General features: G+C 36.6%; 2 protein-coding genes across 4 annotated transcripts; both read right to left on the bottom strand.

Moving 5' to 3' along the window:
• Positions 1-352: 352 nt before the first annotated feature.
• LOC110612113 (G-type lectin S-receptor-like serine/threonine-protein kinase At4g27290) lies at positions 353-4,721 on the bottom strand. 3 transcript variants are annotated; one of them, XM_021752789.2, is made up of 8 exons: positions 3,841-4,700; positions 2,750-3,750; positions 2,505-2,621; positions 1,896-2,053; positions 1,602-1,812; positions 1,220-1,457; positions 994-1,144; positions 353-918 (listed from the first exon to the last, which is right to left on the bottom strand). In XM_021752789.2, the coding sequence occupies exons 1-8, from the start codon at positions 4,035-4,037 to the stop codon at positions 613-615; spliced, it is 2,379 nt and encodes a 792-aa protein (XP_021608481.1). In that variant the 5' UTR covers positions 4,038-4,700; the 3' UTR covers positions 353-612. The 3 variants fall into 3 exon arrangements, with proteins under 3 accessions (XP_021608481.1, XP_043810808.1, XP_021608480.1); XM_043954873.1 differs by having other exon boundaries at positions 2,505-2,618; positions 2,750-4,721; XM_021752788.2 differs by having other exon boundaries at positions 2,750-4,698.
• Positions 4,722-10,108: 5,387 nt separating this feature from the next.
• LOC110612116 (G-type lectin S-receptor-like serine/threonine-protein kinase At4g27290) lies at positions 10,109-13,420 on the bottom strand. The gene is made up of 7 exons (XM_021752791.2): positions 12,005-13,420; positions 11,775-11,906; positions 11,556-11,701; positions 11,261-11,471; positions 10,934-11,171; positions 10,705-10,855; positions 10,109-10,618 (listed from the first exon to the last, which is right to left on the bottom strand). Exons 1-7 carry the CDS (start codon positions 13,275-13,277, stop codon positions 10,310-10,312), a joined length of 2,460 nt encoding a protein of 819 aa, XP_021608483.1. The 5' UTR covers positions 13,278-13,420; the 3' UTR covers positions 10,109-10,309.
• Between the last annotated feature and the right edge of the window lie 11,401 nt (positions 13,421-24,821).

Raw genomic sequence — 24,821 nt, 5'->3', positions numbered from 1 at the left:
TAATTGATAAAAATATTAAGTTAAATTTATTTAGCTCCTAAATTAAAATATAAAAATTTAATTAGACTTATTTACTATAAAGAGTAAAAATTTTAAAAGTTTGTATTTCTTTCTTCCGCGCTCGTTATGCTGACAGAGGCTTTGGGGAATGGTGATAAATTTCAAAGACGCCTACTCTTACCAACAAAATAGCAGAAAGCTCCAAAGATCTAGCAACTCACAGAAGCAATTGCATACTTAATAACAATGCATGCTCTTGTAAAATGTTGGTCAAAATCATTAATTTTATAAGAATTTAATTCAATTAATTTTTTATGTAACAATTATTTTTATTTAGAATGAATGAATTTAATTTTTTTTAATTTAATTTTTTTTTATTTTAAAATAAATAAAATTATAAATTCTTACTTTCTGAATAATAAAGCTTAAAGACTTCACTTACCGTAGCATAAAAACCAAAGACTTCCCACCAAACTATAATAACTACAGCTCCCATTACTTTGTTATCTGAACTCCTTGCAGCATTTATGTACATGCTGAACTGGAAAATTGTCATATAAATTCCTTTGCACTGAAGGGGTCTATCTGCATATAAAACTAGTAAATGATCTTCTATCGAGCTTCCAGCAATGAGATTGTCATTAAATTGCTTGAAGATGATCCCATTTTGCTCGATGAAGATTGTTCTTCAAGTCCACCTTTGTCATTAAAAAAACCAGGTTCTTTGGGTTCAGGCAATGGAATCTCACTGCCTAACATCAAAACCACAAGTGCCATACTTGGCCTGTCCTCAGCATGATGTTGCGCACATAAGAGGCTAATATGGTAGCATCGCATTGCTTCCAATAGATGATATGACTCTCCTAATACTGAATCGATCAATTCCAAGCACTTGCCTTCTTTCCAGTGTCTCCAAGCCTAAACCACGAGAATCCTTTTATTGATGCAACAACAGATGTGGAAAGTGAGCAAAGAATAAGTCTTGATACTTACATGTCCAATGAGGTTATGACTATGGTTTGGTTGATGATACCCTCTACTTTTTTTACCACTTATTACCTCAAGCATTAAGATGCCAAAACTAAAAACGTCAGATTTGTCTGAGAAGATCCCATCGGTAGCATATTCCGGTGCCATATATCCACTGCAGAAACATTACAAGAGAAAACACATTAATTGCCAAGTAGCAAATTATGAAACCTTAGCATAGGAAACTTACTAAGTTCCAACCACCCTATTCGTGTTTCCTTCAGTTTGTTCACCTCCAAAGGTTTTAGCCATGCCAAAATCTGAAATTTTAGGATTCATCTCTTTATCAAGTAATACATTACTTGCTTTGAGATCTCTATGTATGATCCTCAATCTTGAATCTTGATGCAGATACAGAAGGCCCCTAGCGATCCCACAGATAATATTGAAACGCTTGGGCCAGTCTAGCAGTTTGCTTCTTGTTTGATCTGGTAGGTCATGTATTCATATGAGTCTAAATGTTGCTGGAATGTGGCAAAATGACAAATTTGATTGCATCAAGAATGTATGACATATTAGCTATAAAGTTACACTAGACTAAACACATTTATTAAGTTATGAGCGATACAAACCGAAAATGAAGGAGTCAAGGCTTTTATTGGGCATGTACTCATAGACCAACATTTTCTCCTCTCCTTGAATGCAACAACCAAGAAGCTTTACAAGATTTCGGTGTTGAAGTTTCGCAATAAGTATCACTTCATTTTTGAACTCATTTAATCCTTGTCCGGAACTCCTTGATAGCCTCTTCACAGCAATTTCTTGCCCATCTGTTAGCGTACCCTGCAAAATAAAATTTGTGAAAAATTGCACTATTCTGATTTAATAAGTGTTTAGACATTAACAAGAAAATTAAGAATGTTTACCCTGTATACAGGTCCAAAACCACCTTCTCCTATCTTGTTGTTGACTGAAAAGTTATCGGTGGAATTAACTATTGTAGATAACTCAAACAATGGTAGCTCAAAATCTTCATTTTGGTAATTATTGTTCTGATTGTTGTGTGTATTATTCGCTGTTTGCTCTGTGAGAGAGAGAGAAAGAGAGGGGGATTAACTTATAAGCATGAAGCTGAATAAGCCAAACTTAAATAAGAATATAAAACATAAAACATGAACTGAATGAGCCAAAATCATATTTTTCAGAAGCCAAACACGAGTTGGGTCAATGATAAAAAAAATTAAAGTACGAGATTTTCTGACAGAAGCAAAATTATCACATTCATTATGGAGCTGCTACTTATAGGCTCAATCAAACAATAACAGAGGCCTTGGTTATTTCGGCAGTTCACTTTCAAATTCACTTTGAAACTGTTCATTTCACGAGTTTCTTTTACAATGCATTCCCTTCTGCAATGAAATTCATTAGAAATCACGTAGACAATCGATAAAGCTGTTTCTTTCTAAACAATCCTACCTTTCCAGAAATTTAGAGAAAAATTTTATTTATTGAAAATAAACAAAAAGAAAATTTACCCGGGGACTTGGTCTTCCGTTTGTATATGGCGAAGCTGATCATAAGTATCCCAGAGACCATTGCAACAGTAGCAGAAGTTATTATTGCTATCTTCATCACAGGTTTTGCTTTTCCTTCTTCATGGTCAATTATGTTTACAATAAATGAAAATAATTAGAAAAAGGCTAAGAAGTACAACCAAACAAGCAACACTTTAGCTAACGTCTAGATGCTCACAGATAGAAAAACAACAGCAAGTTCATACCTGTTTCTGAAGCACTCATTCGAATATATAGTTCCTGCCCCCCATCAGCTGGTAACTGTCTCATATCCATCAAGTCACCAAACCAAATAGCACATCCACTGCTACGTTGAGTAACATCTAAATTTGAATATGCCATGCAAGAACAATTCTGTAAGCATTTAGTCCTGCATTCCCTGAGATTCATTGTTTTGTCTGCCCAAGAATGCGTAGTATCTGGCAACTTTAACCCAGAAAATTTAACAAATCCATCTCCTGTCTCACAGTTTAAAGGTTTATTGCGCATGCACCCTTGAGTCCAATCCATTAAATTCCACCTCTCTAATGATGTAGGCTTGAAGCCTCTTAAACATTGGCAAACTGGCAATTCACTGGCTACACAATTTCCATAGGCACCACAAAGGCCATAGGCGTCACAACGGTCTCTTGGCACATTGTCATAGAGGACCCAACTTCGATTGACATCATTCCAAGTGTACCGCTGACGAGTATATGTGGTTTGATTCATAACTATCCTTGTTAATAGAGAGTTATTTTTGAGGTTGAATATGTAGTATACCTCATCCTCAGTTGACACAAAATTGTACCCAAAAATAGGGTTAGGCTTTAGTGCGATGCCTCCACTAAACGAAATACCATTCCATGGGCCACTCCTGTAGTATTTCTCTGTGCCCTTCCACATAACTAGCTCAGGATTACTGTTCAGTTGTACCTCCCACATAAAGTCTCCAAGAGATGGATCAGTTGAGCTCTTCCACGAAGATAGATGTCTATTAAGTCTGGTCTTTGAGTCCCATCCCAGCTTCATTCCAGGTAGCAATGTATCACATGGATAGTCAAAGCTTTGCCACAAGTAGATTCCTGAATCTTCATCAATTTTGTTTCTTAAAACTAAATTTCCTGAATCCAACAGCTGCATAATTGGCTCTCGTGCTTCTTTTGTAAAGTTAGATACTGACCAAACAACAGTCTTGTTCTCACTAAGAAGCTCGGGACTGCCAGTGCTGTTTATAGTCAACAAACCAGAAGAACCATTAATTGGAATATTCCTATTTGCAACCCAAACAACAGTTCTAACGGGAATATTTCCGTACCAAATTCCCAAGTAACGTTTCTCGGAATCATCGGGACTGAAGAAACCCAGTTCGAATGTTCCATCTCTGGAAACCAAGGTCTTGCCATCGGTCAAAGATTCGGAGGGAGAAATGGTGTCTAGGGCAGTGGAGATTTTGAGGAGGAAAATGAGAAGATTGGTAGCGGTACAGAGAAGAGCAAGTGAAGCAATATCCATTGTCGTCTATTGTTAAAAGTCTGCGTTTCCAAGTTCTAAAATCCACATGTATGAGCAGGTGAAAAAGTAAAGACTTGTAGGCATTCGAAAAAGGGCACCAGCTGTTGGATGGCGACATCATGAATGAGAAAATGCAGCTAGAAACAAGAGTATCCCTATTTAATTCAATCATAGAGGCATTAGTCGTGATTGTTGAAAATTCTTCATTTGATTCAATATCGTTTGATCACCGTCACATTGACCCAGGAAAAGCAACTGCTTTAACGACTCAGGACAGTTGTCCATCAACGCAGACTCCTTTCATTTCTCTCATAAACATAACAGCAAACACCTGCTAGGCAAGGAAACCTGCCTATAAAGGACGTCAAAAGCCTGAGGAGAGTGATATTGAATAAGATCCCCGATACAGAATTCCAGAAAACCGCGAATATATGGCATCCAGAAGCGTAGACTAGTAAAATGTAATTACAGTCAAAATAGGCGCAAAGTGATTGCCTACAAGCTGAAATCTTTATCCCTTGCTTTTGTCAAAGACCGCTATCATACACATAATACTTAAATTTAGTATGTAACTTCACATATTTCTTTGGATAAGGTCTGAAATGTTTTTTTTTTTTTTTCTTTGTTATCATGTAGTTAAATTCGACCAAAATTCAATGATAATAATAGTAATAATAATAACTTTAAGAACAAGAAATTTCTTTAAATTTTTCTTAATCATTTCTTCTTTTTCTAATTTTTCGGTTTCATTGGACTTTTCATGAGTGCCTCGCCTGTCTCATGGTAGGAGATAGTCCTTTTGTTGTTTTTGGGTAAAGCAATTTTTTCGGTGATGGTTCCATGGCCTTGCTTGGAGTACGGTTGTTTTATTTCGATATTTTTATTTGTATTTTTTTATGATTTGCGATGGCGATCGGACTTTTTACATTTAAAAATGAAGTTAAATTCTGAAAAAAGAAATAGGTCTAAAACCCATTAAAACCCTCTAAACAAGTCATTTTATCAGCGCATCTTTCAGCATGTGACTAAAGCAGGCCGGACTGACTCTAAACTTTGATCCATCAACATCAGAAGAGAGTAGGAAAGCATACCCAACTACCTCACAATTCTATTAACATGCGTGTCGAAAGGGAATTAAATAGCCGTCTGACATAGATGACTATACTGATACGTCTATATGTATAGATTTATGTGACAGGAATAGGTGATATAAGTGATGGTTATACATCACTAGAAAACAAATGAGATACTTAATACTCTCGAATCAAATTTATACACCGTAAAATCTACTCATTTCTGAATTTTAAAATATCAATTTGTTTTTATTTATCTTGAAGTTTAAAAGTGGGAGTGTGTTTGTAGATCTGCTCATGTTGTAGCTGTGAGAGTGAGTGCAAATTCTATGCTCGGAGGGGTCTTTACATGTGTTTGGTGATGGTATCTTCAGAAACATCAATGTCAAATAATCACACTAAAATTTACTCATTTTTGAATTTTAGAATATCAATTTATTTTTATTTATGTTGAAGTTTAAAAGTGGGAGTGTGTTTGTAGATTTGCGGATGTTGTAGCTGTGAGAGTGGATGCAAATTCTCTGTTTGGAGGTCTTTACATGTGTTTGTGGTGGTATCTCCAGGACATCAATGTCAAATGATCTTGCTTTTAGCTTCCCTCAAGGCTGCAAAAGAGTGAGATACTCGTTAGAGTTACTCCACTGCCTCCTAAAACTGTACATTTTCTAGTAGAGTTTGGTTTGCATACACCTGGTTTGGGTGATTTGATTTTGTGCATTGATTCGATTCTGTTTGATTTTGCTATGGTTGATTTGTTGGTGTAGATAGTGGTTTTTCAAAGTGCTGTGATTTGAGATTTCTAGGGTCTGGAGTCTGGATTGGATTGGACTGGTTTGGTTCCTTGATTGGACTGTCGTGGATGATTATGGAGAAGTCATTTGGATTAAGCCGAGCTATATATTTTCTTTGGGCCTATTTCCTACGCTTTGTCCTAATAGACTTTGTCCATGCAATATAATACTGTTAAGAAAGAACTTTGTTAAAAAAAAGAATAATCTTACATTATTAATATGTGATTAATCAATATGTCTATAATAAATAAAATTTATTATTTTTATTATTATAATTTATATATAATTTTTTAATTTCCTATCATTACACTTTTTAATTTTTTATAATTTTTTAATATAATATATTAATCATAATAAAATAAAAACTTTAATATATATATTTTATTTTTATTTTAGCACTAAATAAACTGTAAAAAAAAGTATAACTAATATTATTAATTAGTTGATACTACATATTTTTCATATTTTATGTGAATAATAATAAATATATGAGAGATTGATAATTGCATAATTAATCTTACATGATGTCATATGACATAAATTTATAATTTTTTTATATATTTGTAATTTTCTTTCTATATAAAATAATAATTAATATATATGTTAAATACAATTTATTATTTTTATCATCATTATTAATATATAACTTTTTTAATTTTTAATTTTAATATAATAAATATAATTTATTATATTGATTATTATTAATCTTGATTTTCTACTATCTTTTATTAATAGAATATATTATTAATATTGTAATAGATATTTCATTGTATTTTATTATTAAAAAATTATTGTAATTTTATTTTAATAATAAATATAATATTACAAATATATTTATAAAAATTGAATAATTAACATATAAAAATATATTTAGATAATAAAAATAAATCATTGGCTGTATATATATATATATATAAAAGTCATTGCAAAATATTATGTAAAATTTTTTTTTATTTCACATTAATAGTGTAGTTTATTAATTTGATAATTTTTTAAATATAATAAAAAATAAACAATTTTATTTTATTCAATTCAAATAATTTATAAAAAAAATAAATAAAAATAATTAAAATATAATAAAAAATAAAATAGTATTTTTAATACTTTAAATTAAGTATTACAACTTTAAACAACTTATTAAACCTAAATTATTATAATTTATTATATTAATGATTGCCATAATTTTAATCTCTTCATTTTTTATAAAAATATAATATTCATATATTTATTCTATATAAAACTCACTCGCATAAATTTTTTTGACACGACTCTATCTCTTTTATTTTTTATTAATTTTATTTTTAATTGATCCATATTTTAATTTTTATTTTTCTATTGTTCTCTTTATATTTGACATATGATGGATGGCTACCGGACAACTCTTGCAGGTCAGCTCAACCATCATAGATAAAAATTGAATGAGAATTATTCAAATATTTAGATTCTTTGATTCAAGGTAATTCTCCTCCCGCTATTGAATATTAAAGTTTAATAAAGTTTATTTTTTAAAAAATATAGTTTTTTATATAAAATCTGTTATTGAATATTAATAATACATTACGGTAAAAACTAAAATTTTTATTTTTTTAAATACAATTAAATTTATTGATCATCAATTTATAATTGCTTATTATTTAAAATCTTTAAATTTTTTATATTAAAATTAAAAATTATACATATTAGTTAGAATTTTTAATTTTCCTACTGTTATCTTCTATATTTTATAGTAATAGATTATGTATTTAATTAATAATTTTTTCTTATATTATTTTTTGAATCTATAAAATAAAATATTATGATCTATTTTTCGTCAATAAATAATTTCAAGTTCTAAATCTGAATATAAAAAATAAAATATTTTACTTCTCTCAATGTACACGTATGAATTCATATAAAAAATATATTATTTTATAAAATAATTTTATTTTATTCTATATAATAGAAATATAAAATATTTTAATACATGCGTTGCGGGCAAATGACTAATTTTTAATAATTCCATCACTTCTGATTAAAACCCTTTGCTCCTGCGCTTGCAATTTGCTGATGAGTTCAACAACAAAAAGCTTCTCAAGATCACATGTTTCTTTAATCACATATAGCTTTGATTCAAACATTTTTGGAAGACTCAGCATCATTTTTTCAACATAGCTATGATCTTTAAAATCTCTTCCTAGCAGCCTAATCTGGACTCTTATAGAGTAATTCTTAATACTTTCATCTTCTTGCATTTTTAGCAATTCAAACTCTCTTTTGAGAGTTAACAGCTTCACTCCTCTCACTTTACCACTCTCAGCATATTCTTCCTTCAAATAATCCCAAGCCTTTTAGTTGTTCTAGAGGCTATCAGTCTTGAGAAAATATCTTCAGATACAGATGAATGAAGCATTGGCAAGGCTTTGAAATTTTTCATGGACCCTTCTGAATATTGCTTAATCTGCCCTACCCTGGGATTGCAGTGGTTTCTCTCACATACTCCTCCACAATGCTCTACAGATTATAGGCAAGCAAATAAGCTTCCATTCTCATTGTTCAATAGTCATAATTCTCCCTAGTAAACACTGTTGGAGATGCCAAAGTAATATTTGAAGCCATTTAAGTGAGATCTCTAAGTATTTGAAACTTAAGGCTCTTGAGGAAGAATGAAACAGCCGGGCCCAAACTGGCCCAAATAACTTTTGGACCCACTTTCCACTTGGCCCAAAATGGTTAACCCAATTTATTTAGTAGTTCTGTGCTAGCTATTATATATAAATCAATTTTCTTTCAATTTTCCGATGTGGGACGGATTTGCGCCGCAAATCCGCAAGCAGGCAGCTGGAAGCAGCTGACCGTCACACTCGGTCCCGCTAAATTTTGCGACGTCCTCGTCGCAACTGAATCCATTACAATTGCTAACCAGAACCGGACCCTTAGGTATTGTGGTTCGCTAGTACCTCGGGTGGCTCCACCTCGTCTCTCACGGGTAGCCCTTTCCTCGCAGGTCCACTAGCTCCGCACAATTTTTTCTGACCCAGGGTGGCTCTGATACCAATTGAAACAGCCGGGCCCGAACTGGCCCAAATAACTTTTAGACCCACTTTCCACTTGGCCCAAAATGGTTAACCCAAGTTATTTAGTAGTTCTGTGCTAGCTATTCTATATAAATCAATTTTCTTTCAATTTTCCGATGTGGGATGGATTTGCGCCGCAAATCCGCAAGCAGGCAGCTGGATTAACCCAAGTTATTTAGTAGTTATGTGCTAGCTATTATATATAAATCAATTTTCTTTCAATTTTCCGATGTGGGACGGATTTGCGCCGCAAATCCGCAAGCAGGCAGCTGGAAGCAGCTGACCGTCACACTCGGTCCCGCTAAATTTTGCGACGTCCTCGTCGCAACTGAATCCATTACAATTGCTAACCAGAACCGGACCCTTAGGTATTGTGGTTCGCTAGTACCTCGGGTGGCTCCACCTCGTCTCTCACGGGTAGCCCTTTCCTCGCAGGTCCACTAGCTCCGCACAATTTTTCTGACCCATCCATTACAATTGCTAACCAGAACCGGACCCTTAGGTATTGTGGTTCGCTAGTACCTCGGGTGGCTCCACCTCGTCTCTCACGGGTAGCCCTTTCCTCGCAGGTCCACTAGCTCCGCACAATTTTTCTGACCCATCCATTACAATTGCTAACCAGAACCGGACCCTTAGGTATTGTGGTTCGCTAGTACCTCGGGTGGCTCCACCTCGTCTCTCACGGGTAGCCCTTTCCTCGCAGGTCCACTAGCTCCGCACAATTTTTCTGACCCAGGGTGGCTCTGATACCAATTGAAACAGCCGGGCCCAAATTGGCCCAAATAACTTTTGGACCCACTTTCCACTTGGCCCAAAATGGTTAATCCAAGTTATTTAGTAGTTCTGTGCTAGCTATTATATATAAATCAATTTTCTTTCAATTTTCCGATGTGGGACGGATTTGCGCCGCAAATCCGCAAGCAGGCAGCTGGAAGCAGCTGACCGTCACAAAGAAACTCGGATACCACTCTTAGAATGGGAGAAGAAAATAGAGGAGAGAAGTTGAGCAACGAGAGAACAAAATTTTCAAACATTTTCTCAAGTCGACTTTTCAAACATTTTCTCAAGTCGACTTTTCAAACAACGTACATATATAGAAAGATATTTTTATCGGTGCAAATTTTTAATAAACAGCTACCTAATATAAAAGAAAACCACAAAAGTAGCTGCTGATTTTTTCACTACAATCAAGTTCCTGTTCTACTAACTTTCTACTAACTAAAGCAAAATACAAAAAAATTAAATTTCAGTTGATTTCCAGAAATCCAGATCTTCAGGTTCAGAGAAAAACACAACTGCTGTAGGACAATACTGCAGGAAAGTTAGTACAAGCCAATCTTAAATTACCCTTCATTCTATCGAGCCTCCAACACTGAGAGACTAATTTCATTTGTTGACAAAGAAACTTGATTGCTTGATGAAGATTCTGCTTCAGTTGAACCTTTGTCCTTGCAAAAATCAGGTTCTTTAGGCTGAGGCAGTACTGCAGTTTCACTGCCTAGCATTAAAACCACATATGCCATACTTGGCCTGTCCTCAGCATGCTGTTGCACGCATAAGAGGCTTATATGTATGCAACGAATCACTTCTGATACATGGCACGAGTCCAAGATAATTGGAGCAGCCAACTCCAAGGGACTTCCTTCTTTCCACAATCTCCATGCCTAAGACATGCCCAACACTTTTGTCACTGCATAGTTTAACAGATATCAAAGGAAAGTAATTTAACACTTTAACTCTTGGCACTTACATATCCAATAAGGTTAAGACTATGGTTTGGATGATAAAATCCGCGACTTTTTTGCCCACTTATTATCTCTAGAATTAGAATTCCAAAGCTAAATACATCTGATTTCACTGAGAATAGCCCGTCAGTCGCATACTCTGGTGCCATATAACCACTGCAGCACAATTTGCCAAATGTTAACAAACACAAGAAGTAGATGATGTCCGAGTTTTACTTGTTAATTAGTACTTACTATGTTCCTACCACCCTTTTTGTGTTTCCTTCAGTCTGGTCTTCCCTGAAAGTTTTAGCCATGCCAAAATCTGAAATTTTTGGGTTCATATCAGCATCAAGCAATACATTACTTGCTTTGAGATCTCTATGTATGATCCTTAGTCTTGAATCTTGATGAAGGTAAAGGAGTCCTCTTGCTATTCCACACACAATGTTGAAACGATTTGACCAGTCTAATAGTTTTCCACCAGTTCGATCTACCAGTCCAAGAAATAGAATTGAACATCTATATATTGCTTATTTACACTAGGCCAGCTGAAATTACAAAGTTTTAATGCATACATACCAAAAATGAAGAAGTCCAGACTTTTGTTGGGCATGTATTCGTAAATTAACATTCTCTCATTTCCTTGGATGCAGCTACCGAGAAGTTTTACTAGATTTCGGTGCTGGAGTCTTGCAATTAATTTGACTTCATTTTTGAACTCTTTTAATCCTTGTCCTGAATTACTTGATAGCCTCTTAACAGCAATCTCATGTCCATCTGCTAGTATTCCCTGGATAAAGCACCAGTTGCAAAATTCTGGACAGATGAAACTTTCATGTTCCTACAGTCATTTGCTAGCGGGTTGAAAGTTTACCTTGTACACAGGTCCAAAACCACCTCGTCCTAGCCTATTGCTGAGTGAAAATTTGTTGGTTGCATGTGATATTGTGACAAGGTCAAACAATGGGAGGTCCAAATCTTCCTCTGAGCTCTGATCGCTTCCATCAATTTCATTTTCATCTGCAGCAGATAAATGTGGCATTATTAATTTAAACGGCTAGGTCTTCCAATACAAACACAAGCCAATTCTTACCTTTCAGCTTTATTATTCTTCTCTGGCAAAAGTAATAGCAGACTCCGAAAAATGCAAAAGCTAAAACAACGGCAGGGATGACAATCGCCACTATCTTCTCGTCAGGTTCATCTTTCACAGTCTCAAGGCGAGCTTTTTCAAAAATAAGCAAACCGAGTTTAATAATATTATATGATCCTACATCTTAGTTTTTGACAAATTAGGGAAGAACAGAAAAGTAAAGCATGTACCTAATTCAGAAGCAGACATCCGAATATAGAGATCCTGTCCACCAGAGGGAATTTGTCTAATGTCGATCAAATCGTTAAACCAAAGAGCACAGCCACTGCCTCCATTTCTAATATCAAAGACTGAGTAAGCAGTGCAGTTACAGTTGTTTAAACATTTTCCCCTACATTCCTCCAGGCTCATACTCTTATTTACCCAAGAATATTTAGTATCAGGCAATTTTAATTCTGTGAATTTGATAAATCCATCTCCATCCTGGCAATTTAACGACTTATTGCGGACACAGCCTTGAGACCAATCCCCAGAATTCCACTTGTCAGGCGATTTAGGATTAAATCCTTTCAGACACTGGCAAACTGGCGAGTCAGTAATGATGCAATTTCCATAAGCACCGCAAAGGCCGTAAGTGTCACAGTAATCTGTTGGCAGATACGTGTACAGGCTCCAGGACTGTGATGCTTCCTCCCATATGTAGCGCTCACGCCAATAGTTGGTTTGGTTCATTACTATCCTTGAAATTACAGATTTATTTTTGGGGTAGTATGCATAGTAAACCTCGTCATCACTATGAACAAAGTTGAAACTAAAAAGCTGGTTAGGCTTTAATTGCGGTGTACCGCTGTATGTAATGCCGTTCCATGGGCCTGTCCGAAAGTAGAACTTCGAGCCTTTCCACATGGTAGACTCAGGATTATTATATACGAGGATCTTCCAAACAAAGTCCCCTGGTGATGGATCATCCCAGTTTTTCCATGATGTGAGACGCCGATCAAGTCCTGTCTTCAAGTTCACTCCGAGCTTCATCCCTGGTAGCAACGTATCAGTTGGATAATCAAAACTCTGCCACAAGTAGATTCCAGAATGGCCATCACTTGCATTAGTTAAAACAAGATTCCCAGAATCCAGGAGCTGTAAAAGTGGAGTTTGGACTTCTCTTTTTGAGTTTGTTGACCAAACAACGCTGCCCCCATCCTTTAGTACAAGATTTCCTTTGATGTCTATCATCAGCAGAGCAGTGGAATTTTTTGTTGGAGCGCGACGATTTGCAACCCAAACAACGGTTCTAACTGGGATATTTTTGTACCAAATTCCTAAGTAACGATTCCTGGAACTACCAGGACTAAAGAAACCAAGTTCAAAACTTCCATGTGTGGAAATCAAGGTGCTGCCATCAGCAAGAGATTGGGTTGAAGTAAGAGTATCAGTTGCACTTGAGAATTGAGAGGTAAAGAGAAGTGAATTAACAACTATAAACATAAAAGAAAGAGAATCCATCCGGTGTTGAGCTTATTCTGCTTAGAGCTTCACGGGTGGAAGTTATAAGGAAGAACTTAACCGGATCTAATGGACCACATAAAACTTTATACACCTACACGACACTACAGAGGTTTATATGTAAACATGTTTGCAGGAAGACTTCAAAACAGACGTTGAAGGGTGGGGATTGAATTCATTAATATGTTTGTACCAAATCTTTAATATGGTTGTAGATTACGTGACGTTTAGCTTTCTGGGCATGTCTTGGAAAGGCTTAAGTGAGATTAGTTCTGATAAACTAGTAATACTCTGAATTAAGCGAGGGTTGGATTGAAAATCTTCACAAACATAATACGGAGTTGCCAGCTTCACTGTGTAGATGTTAATAAATGTTCTTCATTGTGTTTGGCCAATTCATGTATCACCTTTTATAAATTATTAATTTAATATAAATTAAATCACATCATCAGAAATGAATATAAGTGAAATTAAAAGAATATTTTTTAAAAGAATATTTTTTTTATTTTCTCTTTTTTAATTAATAATTATATTTTATTTGACATATTAAGTATTACCACTCACACTATATTATTTATATTACTTTAATATAAATTAAATTATAAATACTGAATTGAAAATGAATGATACTATAATTTATATAAATAGTATTTTTTTATAAAATAAAAATATTTTTTAATTGAATAATTTTTAAATAGAGATTAATTAATAAATTTTTTAAAAATTAAGGATTTAATGATATTTTTATTTAAATTTAATGAAAAATTACATTAATATCTCTAACTAATTTTTAAAAATTTCTAGGGAGATCATTGCTCTTTAGGCCACATAGAGATCGCCCCTGATCATTAACATGATGCTTGTGGAAGATAAAAAAGAATAAATAAAAACAAGCCAATAATACTAGCCTTTCAATGGTACATAGCTGATGGAACTTTTCTTTTGGCAATTCAAGGTTACGGACTTCTATGGGAATTTCAAGACTGGGGTCTTGTTTGTTTTGGAAACTTTAATTAAGAAAGTTAGAAAATTTTAAAAAGTGTTAAAATAAATCTTATTTGTTTGATTATATTTATTAACTTTTGAGAAGTATTTATCTCTTTATTGTAGAGGAAATAAGTTTATTAATTTTATATAAGAAAGTGCAGTTTTTTACTAAAAATTCTTACTGTTTTCCACTTTGCTTTTTTTTTTTTACCTCTTTCTTTATATATATAGACTTTCAAATATATATATATATATAATATTTTGTTGATTATTCTATTATTAAAAATATATATATATATATTAATTATTATGTAATTTGAATATTATAGAATATGCTACATTCTAATATTTTAGATTAAAAAATGAATATTTATATTATTTTTACTATTATTTTTTACTAACATAGTTTTATTTCTAGAGAGTCTAATATACCAACTAAACAGATTAAATCATATTTTTTAAGAATTAAACTTAATATGAAATATACTTATCAGAAATTGAAATTTTTTTTCATTTTGCTGTTTTAAGTTATTATATTATATTCATTTATATAATTTTTACTAATTTAAATCAACGGTAACTTCTCTAAATGATATGATTTCTGAGAAGCTGGAAAAGGAAATGGAGCATTGTTGGGAAGATGGCGTCCTCCACTTTGTTCTCCTTTTGCATCTTTTGGATGTAAGTTGATAGAGTTTTAGAAAGAATATCACTAGTTGAACTCGAGAGGTTAAATTTAACTGATATAGAGTGATGAACAATCACATGAGTTAATTTTTTGTTTTATATAAATTATTCGGTATCTAAAGTCTATTGATTTTATTAATTCAAATTTACATCGAACAGACTTATTATGGAACGCTCCCTCGAGACTTTCGTCAAGAGAGAAGGTCGCAATTCGCACTATCCCATTTCACCTCCTAACTAATTACAAGCTAGTTTTGATAAGTTAAGTCAAACATATTCTTTAAGTATTCGGTATCTATCTGGTGTTCACTGGCTAGTCCAATTAATTTGGATCAATTAATATATGAAATGGAGTGAGCCTTAATTTTATACTGCTCTTGTTTCGCTGATCCTCGAAGCCATGGAGTTGGGTACAGCTACTCTGAACTATACTCCATCAAATCACCTACCCCAAAACACTAACATCCACTATATATGCTCCTGAAAAGATTGAGCATCTGCCTCTGCTCCGTAGATTCCATGAGGAGTTTGGAAAGAATGAAGCAAAACATGTGTGATCGTTTCTTGTCGGAGGGAGATGACATCATCCGAGATGGTAATCAGGAGTTTTTGTTTCAGTCTCAGGAAGATTTTGATTTTGCAGACAAGGTTAAGGAATGTGTTAGAATTGAGAGTTTTTTCAACGAAGGTTCCAGAATATTTAGTAAATTTATTAAGTATAGATGTAGTTAATTTTAGAGAATTTTAGTGGTGTTGACAAGTGTAAAAACTATAATTTTGCCACCTAAAATTTTTTGGAACCCTTGTAATATCTCTGTAAATATATATGTAAAGCAAAAAGATGTTCCGATGATGATGTATGTAAGTGTGCTTTGAAATATAAGAGAAAAGGGTTTTCTTCTAGCAACTGTGAGTTTATTTTCTTTCATGTCTATGTTGTCTTCATTTCTACTTCTTTAATGTCAGTTTATGTTTGATCCGTTTAACTCCAACAGTGGTATCAGACCCCTTCTTCCTATGGGTCCTGTATTTGCTGTTTGAGTTATTAATTCTTCCTCTGTTTTCTTTTTAATTTCAGTGGTCTCTCAAAAATGTCAGCAAGCATTTCCTCCATTTCAGCTCCTATTTTTACAGGAGAGAATTATGATTTCTGGGCTGTCAAAATGACAACATTCTTGAAGGCTCATGATTTATGGCAGGTTGTTTCTACAGGTAGAGAACCTGCTCCATTGCCCGCAGATCCTACATTGGTGATAGCGGTTGTTGAAGCCGTAAAAAATAAACCTATTTTCAATCAACAAAATAATTTGTAGATAGTGGCAATATGGTCGAACCACAGGGATTTAACACTATGAATTTTCCTAATAATGACTTGGATAAATAAATAACAAAAGTAAATAAAAGGAGGGGGTTTTGTTTTGAAAAATTACAACTGAGTAAAAGAAAGCAATAATTAAACAAATAAATCAATGGGAGAAGGATTCTAGTTGAAGTATGAATCTATTTCAGTTTGTTTAGAATTGGTCATTGATCTTTTTGATACCCCTATTTATTTCAATAAATTAGTTTAGGATGTGGAAGACGCTTCTCACAATCTAAATTTCTCCTTAGTTTTAGTATGATTAGAAAACGTTCGCTAATCAAACACTAGTTAACAAGTTGCCAAGAAACGTCCTTGGGATTTTTTACTTTTCAACTGTTAACTGCCTTAAGACTTAGAGAAACCTAATTCTAACCTTGCCAATCGCATGGTTAAATTTAGATTATGCAACCGATTATACTTGGGTTTAAACAATCTAAGCAATTACGGACCTAAATCATTCAAACAATATATTACTCATGCAATTAAAAGCAATAGGCCTTAATTGATTCTAAAAGCAAGGCAATAATAATAGAAAGATCAAGTTGCATAAATATTGAAAATAAATAAGAATTTAATAATGGAGTTTTAAATCTCCCAATTCATTACAAATATGAAATTTCCCAACTTCAACTAGAAAAGGAGGAGTTTAGCCACTCATGGTGGATAAAATCCCAAAAGAAAGAAGAAAAGAAGCTGCCGCAGACTTCCTGCTGTGTTTCTGCAGTATTTTCGAAAGTGGAGAGATGATCCTTGTTGGTTTTGGTGCTGTCCCTTTTATAGGTGGAGAATCCTAGTTCAATTAGGGCGTGGAATCCCAATTTTGACTTGGTCTTTTATAGTCTTTGATTCCTCTTTTGACTTTGTATTTAATTGTAAATGGAATTCCTTGGGTGAAAGACCTTCTCGTGGCTCTTGGAACTGACTTTGTAGTGTTTGACGTAGAATTGGACTTCAATACTTTTGAATTTTTATTTTCTGCTCCTTTCCCGCGCTACTGGTCTCTCTGGCATTAGTTTGATTTGGGCAGTGATTTGCCCAAATCGCTTGCTCCAATCGCTTTCTATGAGTCAATCCCAGTCTTTTGCTTCAGCTTCCTGTGAGTGATTTGGCCAAATCACTTCGACCCAATCACCCATTTTCTTCCTTTTCTGCAAAAATATGATAAAAACATAAATTAAGCTGAGAAAATGTGTAATTAAACAGTAATAAAGATAGTAAAAATGTCGCTACATTATGTTTGATCAAATACCCCCACACCTAACCTTTTGCTTGTCCTCAAGCAATAAATAACTTAGTCAATCAATCCTCTTTTTCTTTTGAGCCTAAGTACCACTTAATCAGCCTCCCCTAGACTCCCAAATTGAAGCATTACAGTGTAGAGTACATGCACTAAGGTTGTCCTCTCTTTCCTTGTTTCCTCCCACCCACTATGGCTAAAAGTTTTTTTTATTTGATCATGCTTTATTCTTTCATTTTAGGCTTAATGCAACCCTTTAGAGTGACTTGCCCCCCTTTTAAAGCATTTTATTCAGCAGCACTTTTTATTCTTGCCTGAAAAAGTCACCAACCTTTTTACGCGAAGGTGCATATTGGTGATACCCACCCCCGGACTCTACATCCTATCCTAGTGGACATGATTTTCCTATTGTGCTTGCCCTTCTATAACATCTATGAGCCCAACACTCTCTAGGTCCGACCATATGAACCTAGGGCTCTGATACCAATCTATAACGACCCGAAAATCGGACCGCTACCGGCGTTAGGATCCAGATCGGCTTAAGGCCGCCAGGACCCGTAGCAAGCCTAACATACCTCCTGTACACCTGTTAAGTCCCATACATTATCAAACATAAACATACAAACTTTAAAACCAATCTATAACGACCCGAAAACCGGACCGCTACCGGCATTAGGATCCAGATCGGCTTAAGGCCGCCGGGACCCGTAGCAAGCCTAACATACCTCCTGTACACCTGTTAAGTCCCATACATTATCAAACATAAACATACAAACTTTAAACTTTTCTTTCATTTACCAAGCTTAACCTGTGCATGCACAAACTCATAATCATAAAACCCCACACTGGAGCCCTCATCAAATGCTCCAATGGGTTAACATATCATACATTAAGCTTGGCTTACATAAACATCATGAAACATTACATAGATCATGTATACAAAAGGGATTAACCATATATACTAGGGTCGAGCACAATTCTAATCCTCAATATCATTATTACATTACATGACTGTTCAACACTTTACATTACAACATTTTCATGTCCACATCTAACTATTACATAAACATGACTTTACTCTTGTTGACATTCTGGTCTATCCCGTACCTGCACACCTGGGGGTTAAGGGAATGGGGTGAGCTAAAAAGCCCAGTGAGCAGAACCATAAAACACTATCATAAGTTATGCTTTCATGTAATGCATCACAACACATACAATTCACATCACGGATGGATTTGTCACCAATAACCCTCTAATTCCAATGTGCCCAGCCCTCGACGGAGCTCCGCAGGACTTCCTCTTAATCATCACACAATGCCAAGACGCGTGGACATGGGCAGCCCTGGACTTTCATTAATCATCATATATAAATAAATGCCAGGACGCGTGGACATGGGCAGCCTTGGACTTTCCTTAATCATCATACATATTGAGGGCTAATGGGTCATCCAACATCCATCCACATCAACAACAAGGAATGCAATGCATCATCTTCGTGAATTCTAATGCAATACAACCTAATATAAACATGGCATTCATGATGCATGAAACATGCTAAAAACTTTCATTATTTAAAACATAGTTTAGTTCTACTCACCTCTGGCTGGCTCTGAAAAGACACTGAAGCAGCTATCTCACTGCTAGGGTCCTCGGTTCCTCGGGTCCGAACCTACACAGGTGGACTCAAATGAGGGACCAAACATAGATGAACATGACCCTAAACTATTCCCCAAAAACCCCCTAAAAACACCTTAAAACAATCATAGAAAACATGCAAAGGAAGGCTGAACAGGGCACCTTCGGCGGCAGGTTCGGCGGCCGAAAGTCCCTCCAGAGCCGAAACTCAGCCACTTTCGGCAGCACCTTCAGCGGCCGAAAGTGGTTCCAGAGCCGAAAGTCCAACTTTTGGGGGCAGGGTTCGGCAGCCGAAGGCTTGCCTCCACAGGCAGGTTCGGCGGCCGAAAGTCCTTCGGCTGCCGAACCTGAGTTCTTCCAAAGGGCAGAACTCAGCCTCCTCATGCACATTTTGCCTCCCAAACCAATCAAACATGCATTTAGCTATTCTACAACATGCATACACAAGCAAATAAGCATATAGGGGTCTCAAACTAGCCTAAACCCCAACACAAACACATATAGCAACTCATACAACACACATTATCCATAAACTCAACATTAACCTAAACATGCATTTCTACCCCATAACCCCTCAAAACTTGCTTAAAACATACAAGAAATGTAGGATCTAAGCTTATCTCTCGAAGATCGAGAGGAGAGACGATCCTAACTTAGAGATGGGAGAAATCTAGCTCCTTGGGTCTCCAAGCTCCAAAACTTGATCTTAGCTTCAAAAATCTTCAAAACCAAGTTAAAACTTGTTAAAACTTGAAAGATTTGAGGAAAATCATCAAAACCAACCATGGGAGGGCATGGACTCACAGTTGGCCGAAAATAGGGGAGAAAGCTCACCCATTTTCGGCCATGGGGCCTTTTATAGGTGGCTGGTCAGGCTACCTTCTGTAATACCCGGCTAGACTCCAGTATCAGAATTCCTACCGTCCGGTGGAATCTCGGATGTCGGAGACCTCTAGAAGGGTAAAACCATATTTTCATGAAATGTTTTAATGTTTTTTATGATTTTAAGTAAAGAGGAAATGAGTGTTTGAATAAAAACAACCTTGGAGGAAAGCTCAGGTTCGGCCGCCGAAACTCAAAGTTCGGCCGCCGAACATGCATGCATTTTGGGTGAGCTTTAGGCCCCCGAAGGCATAAGTGAGGGGAGCCCAGGTTTGGCCGCCGAACCTCAAGTTCGGCCGTCGAACATGGCATGCATGCGGAGACACATTCGGCCCCCGAACGTGGCCTGGACAGCCACTATAAAAGGGTCCCTTAGCCGAAAACGGGCGAGCTTTTTCCACATTTTCGGCCAAGGTGAGCTCTCCGCCGTCCCTCACCGATCTTTGATGTTTTTCCTCTAGATCTTTCAAGTTTTTCATTTGTTTTAACTTTGTTTTGAAGATTTGAGCTTTTGAGCAAAGTTTTGGAGCTTTGAGGTTCAAGAACTCAAATCTCTCCCAACTCCAAGTTTGGTCGCCTCTACTCTCGATCTTCAAGAGGTAAGAGTCGATCTCTAGCTTATATTATGTTTTAAGTAAGTTTTATGCAAGTTCATGGGGTAGAAAATGCATGAGTAAGCTTATGTTGAGTTTATGGGTTTTTGATGAGTTTTTGAGCAATATGGCTTGTAATGTGTGTTTGATGTGTTGTAGTTGGGGTTTAAGGTAGTTTGAGACCCCTAGGAGCTTGTATGCATGTTTTGGTTGAGCTAAATGCATGATGGTTTGAGTTTGGAAGCATTTGTGCATGTTTGAACCAAGTTTCTGCCCTTTGGGAGAAACCAGGTTCGGCAGCCGAAGGGACTTTCGGTCGCCGAACCCTCTTGTGGAGGCAGCCTTCGGCTGCCGAAGCTTGCCCCCAAAAGGAGACTTTCGTCTCTGTCTGGGAGTTTCGGCCGCCGAAAGTGCCGCCGAACATGCATGAGTTTCGCCTCTGTCTGGGAGTTTCGGCCGCCGAAGGTGCCGCCGAACCTGCCTGACTTTCGGCTCTGGAGGGACTTTCGGCCGCCGAACCTGCCGCCGAAAGTGCCCTGTCCAGCCCTCCTTTGCATGTTCTTCTATGGATGTTTCATGATGTTTTAGGGGGTTTTTGGGGGATGTTTTTAGAGTTATGTTCTAGTTGTTTGGTCCCTCATTTGAGTCCACCTGTGTAGGTTCAGACCCGAGGAACCGAGGACCCTAGCAGTGAGTCAGTTGCTTCAGTCAGTGTCAGAGCTAGCCAGAGGTGAGTGGAATAACTCTTATGCTTTTAAGTAAATAAATCAGTTTTGAGCATGTTCATGCATCACTGATGCCATGTGATATTTTAGGTTGCTTGCATTAGAAATCATGAATATGTTGCATTGCATAATATATTGTTGATGTGGATGAATGTTGAATGATCCATTAGCCCTCATATGTTATGACATGATGATATGGTATGGAAGTCCAGGTGTGGCCTGCACTACGCCCCTGGCACTATGTAAGAGAAAGACCGGACGTGGCCTGCACTACGCCCCCGGCACCATGGATTATGTATGTTATGTTATGTATAAGAGAAAGACCAGGTGTGGCCTGCACTACGCCCCTGGCATGATTGGAATATGTAGAGGGCTAAGTGGTGACAAGTTCATCCTTGATATGATTAGTTGTGATGTGATGCATTCCATGATAGCATGTGTTTTAAATGCTTTATGATTTTGCTCACTGGGCTCTAGTAGCTCACCCCTCTCCCAAATTCCCCAGGTTTGCAGGTACGGGTTAGACAGAGAAGTCAAGAAGAGTAATGAAGTCTTATGTTTGTAATAGTTAGAATGTGGACATGACAGATTGTATAATGATGTATAGATATGTAATGTAACGATATTAAGGTTAGAAGTGTGCTTGACCATAGTATATTGTAATCCCTTTTGATACATGATCTTAATGTTTATTGATGACTATGTTTAACCAACTCAACACTTGTTATGCCACCCATTGGGGGCATTGATGAGATCCCACAGAGGGGTCAAGTTTATGATTATGGCTATGTTCAGTGCATGCACAGGTTGAGTTTGGTGTATGATAGAATGTATGAAAGAAAAGTTTTAAAATTTTTATGTATGATTGTTGATCATGTATGGGATTAAACAGGTTTACAGGTTACATGTCAGGCTTGCTACGGGTCCCGGCGGCCTTAAGCCGATCTGGATCCTAGCGCCGGTAGCGGTCCGATTTTCGAGTCGTTACACCTTCGGAAGCCGAAGGTGACTCCAAAACTCATGCAAGTTCGGCGGCCGAACCTGGATTTCTCTCTATGGTCTTTTTCATTCAAAATTCAATTTCTTTGTTACTTAAAACCATAAAATACATGAAAACATTTTATAAAAACATGATTTTACCCTTCTAGAGGTTTTCGACATCCGAGATTCCACCGGACGGTAGGAATTCCGATACCGAAGTCTAGCCGGGTATTACAGCTGTTTATTCACTGATTTGGGCAGATTGTCTGATGCTGGGTCTGGTGATTTGGTCAAATCATCCTTTGTCATGTCTGTCTGCTCCAGTGATTTGAGCAAGTCAGCATCTGCTTGTTCTGGCGATTTGGGCAAATCATCCACAACTAGCAAGGTGCAGTATGCGGTCTGGTCTATTTCAGTCTTAGTGCACTTGCTATCCAAGTCTTCTTGCCTGCATAAATCAGCATCAAGTGAATTATCTAGATCAAAATAAAAAATTTCTTGACTTAAATCATCAATAACATCAAGGCCATAAATAGGAGACACATCATTAGGGAATTTCATGGCATCATAAACATTAAACTTGATAACTTCCCCTTCAAACTCCATAGTCAACGTGCCATCATGCACATCAATTTTGGTTTTGGCCGTGCTCAAGAATGGTCTCCCAAGCAGGATGTCAGAGGTGGTGTTGCTTTTATCTTCCTCCATGTCAATCACATAGAAGTCTGCTGGGAAGACTAGTTGGTCCACTTGTACTAGCACATCTTCTAGGACTCCTTTGGGATAGACTACAGATCGGTTAGCCAATTGGATCACTATGCTGGTGCCCTTGAGTGTACCTGCATTCAATAAGTTATAGATGGAAAGTGGCATGGCATTAATTGAAGCCCCAAGGTTACACATGGCCTTCTTTATCCCCATATTTCCTATTTTGCATGAAACGGCAAACATTCCTCTATCCTTGCATTTGGTTGGAAGCTTCCTTTGAATGACAGCTGAGACACACTCTCCCACACTTACCTTTTCATGTTCAGCAAGTTTCCTTCTATTGGTGCATAGCTCTTTGAGAAATTTAGCATACCTCGGTATTTGTTTGACAGCATCAAGTAGAGGTATATTGATTTCCACCCTGCGAAGTGTCTCGAGTATTTCCTTTTCCTCTTTTTCTTTTTGAGACCTTGCAAATCTTTTGGGAAAGGGGGAGGTACCTTGAACTTTTCTGCTGGTTGCTGTACTGTTTTCTGCCTCTGACTTGATTCTACCTGGTCTGTTGATTTGGGCAGATCGACTTTTGCCTTCTCTGGTGATTTGGGCACATCGCCTCTGCTGGGCAGTTCAGTCTGCCTATCGATTGGCTTTGTGATTTGGGCAGGTCGACTGCGCTGATCACTTTCTGGCAGATTCTCTTCAATGACCTATTTTTGCATTTTCTCAGGCTTGCTGTCTTGAAGCTCTTTTCGACTCCTCAATGTGATGGCACTAACATTCTGCCTTGGATTGATTTCAGTTTGGGAGGGTAGCTTTCCTTGTGATTCAAGCTTACTCATTGAAGTGGCCATTTGACTCATTTGCTGCTCAAGGTTTTGCATCGAATTTGCTAAGGATTTCACGATCTCTTCAAGAGGTGTGTTGGACTTTTGAGGTGCTGCGTGAGCTTGGTTTCTTTGCTGATAACTTGGATATTGGTTGGCCCTTGCATAACTGAAGTTTGGATGGTCCCTCCAACCTGGGTTGTAGGTGTTAGAATAGGGATCATACCTCCTTTGCCCATTAAATCCTCCTACTTGCTGGTCCTCTTCTTGAAAGGAGGGACATAGATCAGTTGGGTAGTTTATGTTTGCACATATCCCACATGGCTTTGGTTGCTGAATTTGCTGGGCTTGTTGGGCTTGACCCACAACAAGGCTACGGACAGCATTGGTGAGATCAGAAATTTGGGATGCTAAAGTAGATATACTCACCTCATTCACCCTTCTTAGTGGCTGTTCTTGGTCTTCAAATTGCTGAGAGGTTGCTACCATGGTGGAAATTAAATTCCTTATTTCTTAAGGTGATTTGTCTTCAATTGATCCTCCACATGCTGCATCAATAAATTTTCTTTCTGAAGGTAGCAAACCTCCATAGAAATATTGAATGAGAGATTTGTCAGAAATATCATGCTGAGGGCAGCTTGTGCACAACCTTTTGAACCTCTCACAGTACTCATATAAGCCTTCAGAATGCTTTTGCCTTATACCACTTATTTCTCGACGGATGCCAATGGCTTTTGAGGTTGGGAAGAATTTGCTCAAGAATGCTCTTACCATACCAGCCCATGATGTGATGGATCCGGGTGGTAAGTAGAATAGCCAATCCTTGGCATAGTCATCAAGGGAAAAAGGAAAGGCTCTAAGTTTAACATGATCATCTGAAATACCTTGGGGTCTCATGGTTGAGCACACAATATGGAATTCC

The sequence above is a fragment of the Manihot esculenta genome, chromosome 3 (genome assembly GCF_001659605.2).
Source record: "Manihot esculenta cultivar AM560-2 chromosome 3, M.esculenta_v8, whole genome shotgun sequence".
Classification (NCBI taxonomy): domain Eukaryota; kingdom Viridiplantae; phylum Streptophyta; class Magnoliopsida; order Malpighiales; family Euphorbiaceae; genus Manihot; species Manihot esculenta.
Note: the sequence above shows the minus strand (reverse complement) of the source record. Positions and strands in the feature narration are given on the sequence as shown.

Coding starts and splice junctions, on each gene's coding strand:
- LOC110612116 (XM_021752791.2), bottom strand. CDS start 13,277: ATGGATTCTCTTTCTTTTATGTTTATAGTTGTTAATTCACTTCTCTTT. Junction 11,472..11,555: donor GTTTTGGACCTGTGTACAAG/GTAAACTTTCAA, acceptor TGCTTTATCCAG/GGAATACTAGCAGATGGACA. Junction 10,856..10,933: donor AAAAGGGTGGTAGGAACATA/GTAAGTACTAAT, acceptor ATTGTGCTGCAG/TGGTTATATGGCACCAGAGT.
- LOC110612113 (XM_021752788.2), bottom strand. CDS start 4,037: ATGGATATTGCTTCACTTGCTCTTCTCTGTACCGCTACCAATCTTCTC. Junction 1,813..1,895: donor GTTTTGGACCTGTATACAGG/GTAAACATTCTT, acceptor TTTATTTTGCAG/GGTACGCTAACAGATGGGCA. Junction 1,145..1,219: donor AATAGGGTGGTTGGAACTTA/GTAAGTTTCCTA, acceptor ATGTTTCTGCAG/TGGATATATGGCACCGGAAT.